The sequence below is a fragment of the Aplidium turbinatum genome, chromosome 2, assembly GCF_918807975.1.
Source record: "Aplidium turbinatum chromosome 2, kaAplTurb1.1, whole genome shotgun sequence".
Classification (NCBI taxonomy): domain Eukaryota; kingdom Metazoa; phylum Chordata; class Ascidiacea; order Aplousobranchia; family Polyclinidae; genus Aplidium; species Aplidium turbinatum.
In genome coordinates this window covers 52684441-52699322 of record NC_137473.1, presented here as the reverse complement: position 1 = coordinate 52699322, position 14882 = coordinate 52684441, and the positions used below count along the sequence as shown (strand labels likewise).

Sequence of the window (14882 nt, the reverse complement as noted above, 5' to 3'; positions counted from 1 at the left end):
TTAATAAAATATCAATCTATAATGTGATCTATATATTATATAATATATATCTGGTATGATTGCCAATACAGTAGATTCAGAGTGCTCAATGATATAATCAGAGCGAAATACTGTATAGTTCAGCAAACAAGTCAGTTACATCATATGTATGTATATAGCGGACCATCAATGGCAGGTAGTGTATGTATGCACACATGCAACTTATATGTATATGTGCAGTATGTGTCTTCATGTATAATGCCTGCATTATTGCTAGATGTTCTGACTGAGTCTCTTTCCATATTTCTTAATCTTTATATATATTTAATTGTTATTTTAATGTCCAATTACCCGATTCCAACCCTTAGATAACCATTTGTGAACTCTTATGTTATTATTCAGTGTATTGTTGTATGGTATTTTTGATGTGTTAGTTTTGTTGTGGAAAAATAGGTCAAGAAAGAGTATGTACTCGAAGTGACAAAATGTTGTTCTGGAATTTAGAATTTATCATTGTTGCTCAAATGGATCTATAGCTTAAAATGTTTAAGTAGCAGGACCCATATTAGTTTAAAAACATAAATTTTTGGCACAATCTTGTTGTTGGCTCCTCTCCCTCAAAGTCATAGAGGAGGAGCTATTCCAAGTTGTTTAGTGGTCAAGCCATGGCCTCCCCCACACAGCCACAAGCTTGGTCGCTTTTGTGGGATTTGTGGGATATTTCTTAATCTTTATTATATTTAATTGTTATTTCAATGTCCAATTACCCGATTCCAACCCTTAGATAACCATTTGTAAACTCTTATGTTATTATTCAGTGTATTGTTGTATAGTATTTTTGATGTGTTAGTTTTGTTGTGGAAAAATAGGTTTGCATTGTTTGCTACAATCTTCTTCAATTAAATATTTAATGAGCCTATTTTAAATTATAAATATACAAAACATCATTAGGGGAACCTGGCATAGCACACTTGCAATTAAAAATTGTAGTGATTTTCAGACACAAGCTTTTGTTTTCACTTTGTGAGGTGAAATACTCAATAAGCCATTACTTTTATTTCTGATATCAATTCTCCTTGAAAATACCTTTAAAATGATGCATTGCATGTGATTGTAACTAGTGAGCACCATGAGTTATTTATGATCAAAAATTATGTTTTGCATGATTGAGCACAATTGGGACTACGAATAAACGTGAGGTTAAAGGTCAAAGGTGATGGTCAAGAGCTTTAGTTTTGAGTGATATGGCTTAAGAAGTATATGTCCTACAATACCTGAAAATATCAATCAGTACAATTTCTTACGAGCTGAGAAATATCTTCCTACAGTTAAACTTGTGAAAGAGAAATGGATTTTACGCTTCAGCGATCACAAAAAGCAGTCAACTTTAAGTGGACGTAACTTTTGTTTTAGTTGACCGATTTTTAAAAAAAATTAGTTTTTTGAAATCAGGAAGAAAAGTTTTATCAGTGTGTGAATTTTCATTAAAATCTGAGAGGGTGGGTTACAAAATCCCATTTTTCTGGATCACTTGACATGGAATGAACCTACTGCTTCTTCTCACGTTTGCCACAATGTAGCTAATTCAGAGTCTTGGAGAATAAAACTAACCTTTCCGATCTTGGTTGTCACTTTGGTCTCGTTTGTGATCGCGGTTATCTTTGTGGCCATCAAATCGGTCGTCGTTGGTACGGCGAGACTTCTCCTGGCTGTGGCGGTAGCGAGTCTCCTCTGAACGAAAACTTCTGGACGAGCGGTTGTCGTCGCGGGGGCCTCTTCGGTCTTCACGTGACGGCTTCGCGTCTTCCCGCGAACTGTGATATTCGTCTCGCGGGCTCCGGTTGTCTTCTCGAAGGCCCCGGTTGTCGTCTCGCGGGCCACGGTTGTCGTCTCGCGGGCCACGGTTGTCGTCTCGAGGGCCCCGGTTGTCGTCTCGAGGGCCCCGGTTGTCGTCTCGAGGGCCCCGGTTGTCGTCTCGTGGGCCACGGTTGTCGTCTCGTGAGCCACGGTTGTCGTCTCGCGGGCCACGGTTGTCGTCTCGCGGGCCACGGTTGTCATCTCGCGGGCCACGGTTGTCATCTCGCGGGCCACGGTTGTCGTCTCGAGGGCCCCGGTTGTCGTCTCGTGGGCCACGGTTGTCGTCTCGTGGGCCACGGTTGTCGTCTCGCGGGCCACGGTTGTCATCTCGCGGGCCACGGTTGTCATCTCGCGGGCCACGGTTGTCGTCTCGAGTGCCCCGGTTGTCGTCTCGCGAGCCCCGTTTGTTGACGTAGCGGTCTCTCTGCGGTCTGTCGTTATTCTGACCATCCCTGTTGCCATAACGACGCTCCAGTTTATCAGATCGGTCGTGGTAACTCTGTCCTCTTTCTTGCCTGTCCTTGTTCCAGGGTGTATTGTGATAGCGAATGTCTCGACTGGCAAACGTGGATTTTGTCTCATCACGTACGGTAGTGCTTGATTGGTTCCTGGGGTCTTGTTTCCAAGTCGGTTTCTCGCGAGCGACCTCTGACGGTTGCTCTAAAAGAATAATACACAGCGATATTTACTTCTGTATCAAAAACATGTTAAGAAAATCCACCTAAAGCGGGTTGGAAACATCGTATGAACTTATTCGCACAATAATACAGAACTGATAAAACTGCTATAAAGCAATCAGTTACCAGGGGTTGTCTGCCTTTCTCAACAATCACGATGTTTTGGAAAGAAAAAGCACAGAAAATGGTGGAAGATAAACAACACTAACTTTTTAACAGCCAAACTAACCTTCATGTGAGGGGATTGATGAAGGTTCTTCGAATTCCTCGTTATCGGAAGGTGCCTGAACAACGTCTCGAGTGATATTCGCAGTAACTACAAACTTCTTCTGAGATTCTTTGCTCATGGTAGTGGTGGTGGTAGTGGTTGAAGGCAGGACCGTGGCTATAGGTCTCTTCGCTAAAAGAAATTTAAAATACGACCGGTCACTTAAAATTATAGGATAGCATCAATTCTACGATAAAAACTGTTATCAAAACAGTGCTCAGATAGGGGCGAAATACATTTTCACATTGCAAGGTATTCTGACGTACCTATCAAGCATTTCGAATCATCACAGCACGTAAACGCAATCAGTTTGCAATCTCTATTTAAACAGTAACAAGATTTTTCTATTTGTGGTACTGAAACAACACTTTAATTAAATCACAACGCGCTGCAGAAACAAACCTTTAGCATCACTTTTCCAAGTCCGAGGCTCAGTCAAGACCTCGCCTTTGTTAGTAGACTGATGAGCAATGCTTTTGCCTGAAATATCGATATCGTATTTCAAGCTAATGCACAGCAGTTTCAATTAAAATTGGATAAACTGAACCGTGGATAATGAAATGGCACATTTTAGTCGTCCCAGAGATCGTAGGCCAACGCTGACACTCTAACAGCGAAATTCTTATTTTTATATTGTTTCAACGTCTGCAGACATTGATTGACGTTGAATCGATGTAAAATAACAGATTTGCTGTCTGACGCAATGGTTGGAAGATTGGTGTAAAAGAAACTACAATTAAAGCAGTCAGTTTGCTTCAGCGACTTGTTCTCAGTAAAAAATTAGAGTAGACTTGTAATCAAATACTTTCATATTAGAATTTACATCACAGAACAAATGCATGGGCAAACTAAAATTCGACATTAGCAGCTTTCAAACCCACTGTGGACTAGTATGGATTCGATTTCTGATAACTAGTTCACTGGCACAGCTAAAACAATGAACAGCCCTGACCTGACTTATAGGCACCATCAACTTTCTTGGGCCTGTAACTGGATTCTTCGTCGGAATCACATTCAACTCTAAAAGCAAGATCACAATTACAAACCAGAAGATTGGAAGCCCTTTATGCCGACTAATTCTGATGCAGTCATCGACTTAAAGCCACTTAATGGAGTGAACAGTTTTTTGTTTTTTTTATAATTTTTCTTTGACGTCTGCGCACAACGTTAAAACGTCGAGTAAACAAAAGCTATATTCAAAAAAAAGGTTTGAAGAGTTTAAATGCTTTATCAGTTATCACTAAATTATACAAGTTTCCGCAATTGACTGATTCTGTTTACTGCAAGATACTGCAATTTTCTACACTTAAAATCCGTTGCGAAACACCCAGTAATGGCCTATGATACTTCACCTGAAGTCTCTGAGCTTCACTTTTTCACTGAGACTTCGACGAGGTCGGACTGCGGTCGGTTGCTTGCCTTCGTCTTTCTCGACGCTTTTATTCGATTGGTTGCTACCCCACCGTGTGACTGGCTTGAGGCTGAAAGCAAAGAAGGCGATAACACAGGTAGATAGAAGAGATATAGAACACGAGGACCATATCCTCAAGTTGCGGCGATTTAAAAAACACACTGTTTGATTTATGGTTACAGTGAGAAAAAGATCCTAAGCGAAGAATAGTGCTCAACTAGCTTGCGGCTAAGCGAAGGAAATGTTAAATGAACAAAAGAAATTTCAAATGTGATCAACGATTAGTTTCGTAGCGTCCCTACCAAAAATAAAACTTTTAACTCTATCTCAAACTTGTGTTGATGCTGTAAAAATTTGCCTGTTTTTCACTGGTTCTCAACAGCAAGTATTTCAATACCACCTACCCACTGTCGTTGCCTGAAGGATGGATCTTCTGTGAGGGATGATGCGTATCACCTGTCGAACCAACGGATGCAGGACTGTCACGTGACGACTGACGTTTGATTGAAGAGCGCTTTGACGAGCCTGAAGCGTAATGACGTCACTATCTTGAAGTTGAAATATGCTTCAAAATGTGACAGTAAACTTTCAGAAGCAGTGCACGATTGGAAACCAGGTAAAAAAAAAACAGCAATCGCTGCATAAATAACATAATTTAAATGTCACGAACACATTGCATCACCACCAGGACTGGAAAGTGCTGGAGTAATATTTTACACAATCCACTTTAATGAATAGTATTGCTACACCTATAGTGAATTATAATTCTGCTCTCAAGTCGCACATGGAATGTACCAGCCAAGTAAGCCAAACTTAACCTAAAAGTCAAAACAAATAGTCAGCTAGAATTACAAGTCAGGCATATCAAGTTGTACTGCTTTTAAAGCAAAACTGCCTGAACATACCTGCTTCCCACAACCGAGGTTCTCTTTCGCTACTAGTGGTTGAGGGGGACGCATTTTCAGTGTTGCGTTTGTCGTCTGTTCTGCGGTAAAACTCCCGACCAGTATACATTCGCCTGTGACATCACAGACGATTTTGTGAGACAATGAAAATACTGTGACTATTGTTGAAGACGTTATGGTGAAATGATTGTCTTACAAAAGAACGGTTAGTCGCGACTATAGCGATCTATAAAGGTCGCCACGGTTGCGACATACCACAGAAATTGTTGTGCATAAAAATTGAATTTAACAACTCGTTGCAGATCAGTGGTTATGAAACCGTATGTCGAGACGCTTGAGAAGACCAGGGTAAAATTTGAATTTCACGAGACCACATTAGCTACCACATAAGTTGACATGCTTCTATGTTGTTTTAAACTTAGGCTAAGTAAAATGTATTGCATAACCTTGTTGATGTGCAATTAATGCACACAAGTTCATTAAACTACTATTGGCGAGTCCCTCAGAAAAACAGCCACTGACTTGGATGAATGTCGACCGGAATGCAGACTTACCTTTCTTCTGAAGGAGTAGTTTCACCACTTCGTGTCACTTGTGAGTGGGATGAGCTTTCAGAGAGCTTCCTGGAATGCGTAAATCGGTCAAAGCACGAAGAGTATTCACAATTAATATCAGTAGCTAAAATAATGTATAATAATGCTCTCAGTAAAAAATTAGAGTGATTGATGCTATATAATCACGATAGTCATAATACTAAGTATCGTCACTGAGCAATAGTTGGGCAGCGTTCCGAATAAAACCTCTACAAAAAGCTTACCTGCTATCATGGGCCCCGTTGTCTGAGTGCTCTCGCTTCATAATGCTTGGCCGCACTGACGTCCGCTGTTGTTCGTTCTACAATTACATTGTCACGTGACAAAATGAGTGACAATTGACAAAATAAAATAGAACTTGGGCTTTTTGAAAAATTAAGAAGATGCGCCGCTTTAACTTGCCTTCAGAAAATAGGAGTTATAATCAGAAATCATCCCGTAGCGATTCATTTGTGACATCATAAGGCAATAACGACAACAAACACATCGCAGAGCTAACAACACAATTTGAACATCTCGAAGATACTTCAAAACTGTCATATCGAAAAAACCTACAATCCCTGATCACATAACTCACTTGTTTCTGCTGCCCACTCGCCCAGTGAGACTCATATCCGGTCTGCAGACCTGGGGATGTTGTGCGTTGCCATCCATCCTGCGTTAACATCGAATTACAGTATCACAAAATGGGTTTCGGTACGGCGTGGTACGCGTTGCTTTCAGCAGTTTACAAGTCAGATGGCTTGATTGTGAATAAAAATCGCGTGCTCCACAACTGGTGGTTCATGATGTGGAGAACACCACCTTGACAATTTATTTCTATATGATTTCATAACGAACCTGTTTTTGTCTTTGGTTTGCCAAGCGAGGAGGCAAGTTTCTTCCACCTGCCGGTTGGGTGCCAGCTGAAGGGTGAGGCTGGGGTCGATAACCTCCCCCATATCCATCGCCAGGAACCCGGTCCTGAAGTTAAAAAAGGTGGATTGTGTGGCTTGACTTAAGTAGTTTTTTTTGGACTTAGACGTTTTAACTTGCCCTCAGAAAATAGGAGTTTATAATCAGAAATCATCCCGTAGCGATTCATTTGTAACATCATAAGGCATTAGCGACAACCAACACATCGCAAGGCAAATGTGCTCACCCTTGTGTTCCTTCTTTCATCGCTGCTTTCACTTTCCGTCCTACGTTTGATGTAGGAAGCTCTACTCTCTTGGTTGGGAGGGTAATCATGGCGGGACCTGCTCTTTAACTCCTCCTCGGAATTAAACCGCGGTTGACCCCGTCCTTCGCGTCCTGCATCGATGGGCTGGTAACCGGTATCGTCGCTGCCAGAGCGCCGTTGCATTTCCATTCTAATTGTCAGAAAACAAATGATTAAACTCGAGTACGTCACGAAGTGTTTCAATATTGATCTCGTAAAGTCTGGTAGGAGAACCAGTCTGTACCGAGGGCAAACTTCCCTCTGCAGTTTGTAAACTGCTTCCAGTGGACTTTTCATTTCTGGGGGGTTTTTTTCGCTGAAACTTTTCGGTCATTCATCCAACATGACTTGAAATTCGGTCACTTTTTATATATTTCGGTCATTTTTTTTTGATGAAACTATTTCCTTTCAAGTAGCTGATGCAAACCAAAATTTGCACTTCCTGACTAGCTACAACATTAAGTTTCGCTGAGAAACGTTGTTTTTTTCGGACATTTTGACCGAATTGACTATATATTTTTTCGGACATTTTGGCCGAATTGACTATCTATTTTTTCGGACATTTTGACCGAATTGACTATATATTTTTTCGGACATTTTGACCGAATTGACTATATATTTTTTCGGACATTTTGCTAAAAAATCTGTCAATGACCGATAAATGACCGAAAAAACCTCAGCTTTTTAACAGAACAATTTACAAGAAAAAACAATTTGGAGTAATTAAGAGTATGTAGTAATTTTAAAAATTGTACATTCAAATGTGAAGAAATGTTTTTTTCTTATTTCTAGTCTGGCACGTAGAATGATTGGTAATGTACTTGACGTCATAAGTAAAGTAGTAAACACAAAAGTTAATACCTTCTCTCCTCATCTTCACGGCGTTTCCGAGCCCGTTCCAAGGCTTCTTCCTTTTCATTCTTCCTCCAGTTGTCGTCATCACCTCTTGGAGAAACTCTTTCCATAGGAGCTTCGGGAACCTGGCCAGGAAAATGGCGTCCGGTGGGGTGGTGGACATGCCCATACATGGGGTGGGGTCCCATTTGGACCATGGGGTACGGTTGTCCTTGAGGGGACATCCTCTTGTCGTATTGTCCTTGTGGCTTGCTGCAAAGGGTCAGGTAGTGAGCAAATAAAGTATATATTCACGATGCATGCAAGATTACTTACAGAACCTTTAGGACAAGGAAGTTCTGTAAGCAATCTTGGGTAGAAAAGTTCTTTTTTTTCAACCATAAACAGACATAGCTCAGCAACAATAGACATTTAACATTCTGTCACTTTGTGTTATAACACAGGCCAACAAAAAAGATAAAAAATTTTGTGTCTGCAATGTAAGATGTGATTTGGGGTATATTGAGGCTGCTGATTTTAAAAATCCCATCAGATTTTACCCATCACATCAGGTTTTTGAGATTTTTGCATGATATTTTTTCTTATAATATTGGCTTTTCGGACAAATTTTCTCTTACTGTTACCGTTTTATAAACACCTTATGAGCCAATAGTGTTTGAAAATTTATCACATTCATGGAAATGATTTATTTTGTAACATTTGGAGATGTATGATGACACCATGACCATTGGAGTGACCGACCTACCTTCAGAAGGTACACTAGTCAGAAGCCCCCCTATCTAGATGGTCCACTGGTCAAAAGAGTCACCTAGACCATCTGGCTAGTGGACCATCTGTCTGTGGTAGACCATCCAACTCATGTACCTTCTGAGAACTGTCCATAAACCACCCCTTACAGGCAGGGTTACATTCACTTTCGCCTGAATGCTTAGTACCATTCTACTTTTTGATATATAACATCGGTTTTATCTTTTATCTGAATCGGTTTTATCTGAACGTGGAGATTTAAGCTTATGCGAAACTTGTCTATGACTCATTCTTATTTGAATTTTCATGTATTCAGATTTTTCATATTATCAAGGTGTTAATTCTGTTTGTGGTGTAAATAAGTAGCAGAATGACATCTTCAAAAAAGTGTGAAAATGACCCTGATGTTCTTTGTTACATATGTGGCAGTTATAGGCTACTGTTCCTAACCAAAGGCAAACCATAACAATTTTGTGAAACAAGCATATCTTACATACTTTAAAATTCGCCTGGGTGATCAGGACAAATCATGGGCTCCACACATGCTGCATGTAAAGCTTGTGTGGAAAACCTAAGACGATAGATCAATGGAAATTCTAAATTCACTCACAACATTCACGAAAATCATGCAAGCGAAAGTTTGTCCAGAGTAACGTTTCCCAAATGTGCATGTGAATTTCCTTTTTTCTGTAGAATTGAACCTATTTTAAGTGTCTATTGTATTCTATTCAATTTCTTCAATTTTATTTTTCTTTGCTGGCGCAAATATAATAGCAAATGACATTACAAACACACAACTGTAGCACCAACAAAAGGAAAAGATGGCAATACCAAAAGGTTTAAAATATGTATTGGGGATTTGCAAAGCCATCAAACCTACTTCTTAACACGAAAAAAATAACAATGTAGCCTACTCTTGTAAAAAAAAATGACGTTGAACGTTTAGTGTTAGCACATAAACTTTGAAGAATTGGGTTCAAGTTACCACACTTCAATAAAATAAAAAATAAAAAAAAATAAAACAGGTCTTAAAATACCTCACTGTTTTCATTAATATTAGGTTTGTATCTCTTGTGTAGACTTTATCGTGATGAATTTAGACTTTATCACAGACCTTGTTGACAAAAAAGAGTTCAAATTCCATGAAACGCCATAGTCTACCAATATAGATCAGGAGTCGATTTTACTAATTTTTACCAAAACAGTATTCAGATATCATAAAATCCTGATGTGATACAAAAAATCTGATGTGATTTTTGAATTCAGCACCCAAAATATACCCTAGAATGACATTTACTATGCTGACACAAAAAGTGTGTTGGCTTGTGTAATCTTATTTGTCGATAATGTCGTATTGTTGCTGAGCTATGTCTGTTTATGAACCTCAGGCCAAAAACACACAAAAACAGTGAAACCTGTTTATGTTTAACCATAATAGAACAACTCCAACACGCCAGATAAGTTTACATTACCTTCGTGCGTCCAACTGAACTGTGCCTGGAAACATGTAATATGGTGGCTGGCGCCACTGTGCCATTGAATCCATGTTGTGGTAGGGTTGCGGTGGCATGTTCCAGCCTTGGCGTGGCATGTTAGGAGCATCCTGCATCTACAGGATATAAACATAATAATGTAGGATTTACTGGAACAAGGTAACACCATTGGAACAAGCACACTTCTTGTCATGAGGATTGCGGGTCCGCGGGAAAGTGAAAACATACTAAAAAAGCTACTACCCGGATAGCTAAAATCGCCTTTTTTATTGATTCAACGTTTGCGGACGGTAAATCAATGTAACAATGGCGGATTTTGTTGTTTAGGTAAGCGATAGATTGCTCAACTTTACAAGTAAGATAAAGTTTATAAACAATTCAGGTAATGTAAAAGGCAAAATTAAAAAGTTTGAAAATGTTAGATGTTGTGATGGAAGAAAATAAATGAAATAAAAAAGCAACGCCTAGAGGTGTGTAGGAAACGAGTAACCAACCCACTATAAACAATAAACATATCATAGATAGTACCAGAAAAATTCAATGGAAACTAGGTTGGCTGAGAAAATCTCCAAATATATAAAAAGCCTTCAGTAGTGCACTGTATAATCACTTTATATCATGTAGCGATTCTGAATGCATCATCACCAGGTTTAATGCTCAAGACAATTTATTGCGGGCGAGCGTGGTAGAAGGATAAATAAATATATCAATTCACAACAGCTGAAAAGGTGTTTTTGTTAGACCACCTTTCAAACTTTAAACAAAATTATCATATGCTGCCTGTACCTTTGACTTTTTGTCCATTGCATCAGCACTGCTTGCGCTGGAAAGAGTATCAGACCTTTTTGAACTGAAACAAAAATACAACATTTTTCAATTTCACAGGCAATGTACAAAATGGTCTATCAAAACATTGAAGAATGGCACCTCAATAAGACACAGCAGAACAGGGGTACCCAAAGCTTTTTTAGACATGCTGCATTTCGCGAGTCTTGGTTGGCCTAATTAAACATTCAATTTATATCTTTCTTGACATTCGGCCTAAGCTTGAAGAATGAAGATTGTATGAAAATAAACAGACAGGGCCGCCGGTAGTGTTTCCACAAACCTCATGCGGCACGTAGGCTACTGTGGGCACCACTGCAATAGAAGAATCGCCCACAAGCGCAGATATGTTTTTAGATAGCAAAATCTGTCGTTTTACATTGCTTTAACGTCTGCAGACGTTTAATCAATTGATGTAAAAATGATGGATTTTGCTGTTTGGGTAGGTTAATTGAAGGAACCATTACAAACCTTTTTTTAGTGGTTCCATTTTCTTCGTCGTCGCTGAAAACAAGTTTTTCACCATAATCAACTTCTCCATGCATGCCAGCCCAACCGCTTTCCTCGTCTTTCTCTAATTTATCAAAATCCTGACAAAATGCAATCTTCGTTAGAAAACGTTAAATCAAAAAAACAGCTAAAAAAATAAATTCAAACAACACTAAAACATGCTAAAGTGCAGTATGGTGTTAAGCTGTACGGCCAAGTACCGAATTTAAATACAAGCATAAGTTATATGTATACTTTGATGACAGTACTATATACATAACTTATACAGGCCTCGAAATTCGTTTTTGTTGACGGCGGACAAACGTGTCCGGTCTGAGCAGCTATCTCGGCGGACAAATCAAGTCTCACGGCGGACAGACCAGTTTTAGCGTCGATCGTCATGCTTAATCACTGTATCTTGATAATTCTTCACCATTTGAGAACTATTAGAAGGCTTTTTAAAATTTCAGCAAAGTCACTCTGGAAAGGCTTTTATCACATCAACGACGTGCGCTTGAAGAGTCAAAGCGCCGTGTAGCTGCTATACGCCGCATAACTGATTAACTTCCACCGAACAAGGTCGTGTGGCTTCTTGCGTCACAATGCTCTGGGCACGAGTCGGAAAACTTTTACACTAACGCTACTATTTTCTGCTGTGCAAAGTGTCGCTAGGATATTTTCTTTAGATTTATTTTTCGTGTTGTATTTTTGCGTGTTTTCCCTGGGCCTTTTCTTTTTCAACTGTAATACCAAAACTTAACAAATTTTATAACCAACCTTGGCTTATGATATTACTCGGAGATCAATGCCAGACACTGTGACGTAAGACTTGAACTACGTTGCGCGTGATTAGTGTAAAAGTAGCGGTACTCCCATCGATTCGTGGCGAAGAATTCACCTTTGTTACGCTGTTTCAATGTCATCAATCGTTAAAGCAACGTAAAAATCGAAAGTTTTCCTGCTTGAATGGAAGCTAAGGGATGCAGTATTTACATTTTCTAGATGCGCGGGAAATTATATTCTCACAACAACTGTTCGTGCTATGCAGTGACGATCTGTATCGCTAGTTCCTGTGTTATTTCTCGGCGGACAAATATGACCGATTTAGAGGGTACTTCCCGCGGACATCACATGCTGTGACGGCGGACATGTCCGCGGTGTCCGCCGTGAATTTCGAGGCCTGTTATATAAACCACCTTCAAGTCTGATTGTGATATTATTGATGGCATTCCGACCGGTTCATTTTGCTGATGTGAAGGTCCTTGGCCAACCATTCCACGAAACCTGAATATTAATCAGAAATTGTTGCAAGCAAAAATAAAAACATTATTGTAAATTATAGTGGATCTTTCTGTTGAAACTACTTTCTCTTCAGTGTAATTACTTTGTCTAACTACTTTTTAGAAACTACTTTCTCTAACAAAACAGTGCACTACTTTCTCTTTAATAAGTTTTTAGTTTCATTTTGTGTGAAACTGTGTGAGGTTAACTAACCTCATTTCATTTGCGTAAGCCGGGGGATACCTCATTGCTGGATGCATGTTGGCAGGATAGCGCATTCCAGGACCAACCAGTCCAGGATGCTGGAATCTGTTGTTGTTATACATCTGCAAGTAGAACAAAAATTTTAAAAATAAACGTATCAGAATATCCCACATACGGTGCAGAAAATGATAACAATCTATTGAATCACACAAAACGGAATAAGACGATCCTGTATCTGGGACAGAGCATATGAACATTACACCATTTTAAATAATACACAGCGCAGCATGTATTGTATACATAAAATATATTCAAACACTTACAAATGGTGGCATCATATTTGGCCGATACTGATGTGGATGCCCTGGAAGTACATTCTGTCCCATTCCTGAATAGGGGGGCATTGTTCGCTGTGGCATAGTTTGGCCACCATCTGAGCTTTGCTGAGTTGAAAAAATTGAACTATTACATTTCTAATCTCAAAATGGACATAAAGTATGACACTATGACAGCACAAGCATAGAATGTTGTCAGTGACATAGCATAAATCAATACAATAAACCCGAGTAAGCCGGTCAATATTAATTTAAGCAACCATGTGCTTTTCAAAAGCTACTCAACTCACTGGCGAATCAAATGCATGCATTGTCTGGTTCCCGTGGCTTGAATTCTGAGGGTCATGACCTGTGAGTTTTGATTCATCTGTAGGTGAATGAGAGTCCTTAGACGGAGGCATTCGACCCCCTCCGCCTTCTTTCCACATGGCGACATCTAAGAAAATCAATTGTCAAATTAGCATATTTTAAATGACCAATTGATGTTAAACTATGGCTAGAATGGATGCACTACACGTTGATTAACACAGAAAATAGCTTCAAATCAAAAGCTGAATGTATAAAACTGCAATAAGATATAAGTACAAAAAAAAACAATTTTAAGGCAATCACTGCAAGGAAAGAATCGGCCACTTTCACTAGTGGGGACAAAGCCGAATTTGGATGATGACAAATATTATGCAGAATATTTATCACTATACTAGAAAAAGCTGCTTACTTTGTGGCCTTAAACTGGGGCCAGGGCCATATGGCTGTTCCTTTGACTTGTCATTGCTCTGTGTGCTCTGTTGCTCCTGTTAGAATAAAAGGCAACTTACATATTAAAACTTTTTCTACTTTACTCTTATTTTACATAAACAGATGGAATAAAAAAAAATTCTTCATCTTAAAAAAAAAAGTTTGTGCATTAAATTTAATACTAAGACTAACAAAATAAGTATAAGTTTTGAGCTGAAGCCTAGTGATCAAAATAATCGTTTATTTATTATCAAACCAACCTTTTGCGTATCTTCGAGCGTTGGAAACTCTTCTGAGAAAGGGGTGGTGCCATGAGCCCGAGCCCCACCTGAAAAAATATCATATTAAAATCTTATTAAGTTAGCTACAGTAGCAATATTTTAAGGTACGAACATTAATGCAACAGACAACCAGGAAAAAGTTCAGGCTATTCAGTCTAAAGGGCAATGCAGGCTGCTTGTTAGTATACAGCTTTCAATTATGTAATCCTTGAATCAGATTTCTTTTAAACAAATCAATATACACTTATATATAATGCAATAAAAACTTAAAACTGCTGTATCGACAATTTAGACAAGCAATGTACAAGCTCCCACTTAGGTGTAAAAGTACGGTGCTTTATGACTGCATTGCATAGTGCATATGAAGCTAACACAAAATAGAAACCAACAGTAGATATGCTTCATAAACTGGTGTTTTCTGTATTACCTAATTTATACAATATATAACCAAAGATCAAGAAATAATTGCACTACAGCAAACTAAAACTTCATTAAAACATATTTTTTACAAATATTACCTGCTGGTGCGGGCACTCGGTTGCCAGCTTGTGAGTAGCGGGATGACCCCCACGTCTGCTGTGTGGTGCCACTCGAAGAAGTTGATGACAAATTCTGACTCCGGCTGTTCGGTGCAGATTGGTTCGTTGGCTGATACGTCTATGTACAATGTACATAAAAAAGCATGAATAAGTTATAAACAAAAAACGACTGCAATTTATGATGAATAGAATTCCCAATCACAA

The 14882-nt window shown here is 39.1% G+C and overlaps 1 protein-coding gene across 2 annotated transcripts in view; it reads right to left on the bottom strand.

The window, feature by feature from the left end:
- Nucleotides 1–14882, bottom strand: part of LOC145764488 (uncharacterized) — a 54464-nt gene that overhangs the window by 28861 nt on the left and 10721 nt on the right. For both annotated transcript variants that reach the window (XM_082576101.1, XM_082576102.1), the window contains exons 5-27: nt 14658–14796; nt 14119–14186; nt 13839–13914; nt 13411–13556; nt 13109–13228; nt 12795–12907; nt 12497–12584; nt 11283–11401; nt 10773–10836; nt 9966–10102; nt 7753–7998; nt 6832–7042; nt 6531–6653; nt 6268–6345; nt 5915–5991; nt 5652–5720; nt 5098–5210; nt 4597–4717; nt 4134–4262; nt 3734–3801; nt 3184–3261; nt 2743–2913; nt 1591–2496 (exon numbers count right to left, since the gene is read on the bottom strand). In XM_082576101.1, the coding sequence (XP_082432227.1) occupies nt 1591–2496; nt 2743–2913; nt 3184–3261; nt 3734–3801; nt 4134–4262; nt 4597–4717; nt 5098–5210; nt 5652–5720; nt 5915–5991; nt 6268–6345; nt 6531–6653; nt 6832–7042; nt 7753–7998; nt 9966–10102; nt 10773–10836; nt 11283–11401; nt 12497–12584; nt 12795–12907; nt 13109–13228; nt 13411–13556; nt 13839–13914; nt 14119–14186; nt 14658–14796 (3460 nt within the window). The remainder of the gene's footprint in view (nt 1–1590; nt 2497–2742; nt 2914–3183; nt 3262–3733; nt 3802–4133; nt 4263–4596; nt 4718–5097; nt 5211–5651; nt 5721–5914; nt 5992–6267; nt 6346–6530; nt 6654–6831; nt 7043–7752; nt 7999–9965; nt 10103–10772; nt 10837–11282; nt 11402–12496; nt 12585–12794; nt 12908–13108; nt 13229–13410; nt 13557–13838; nt 13915–14118; nt 14187–14657; nt 14797–14882) is intronic.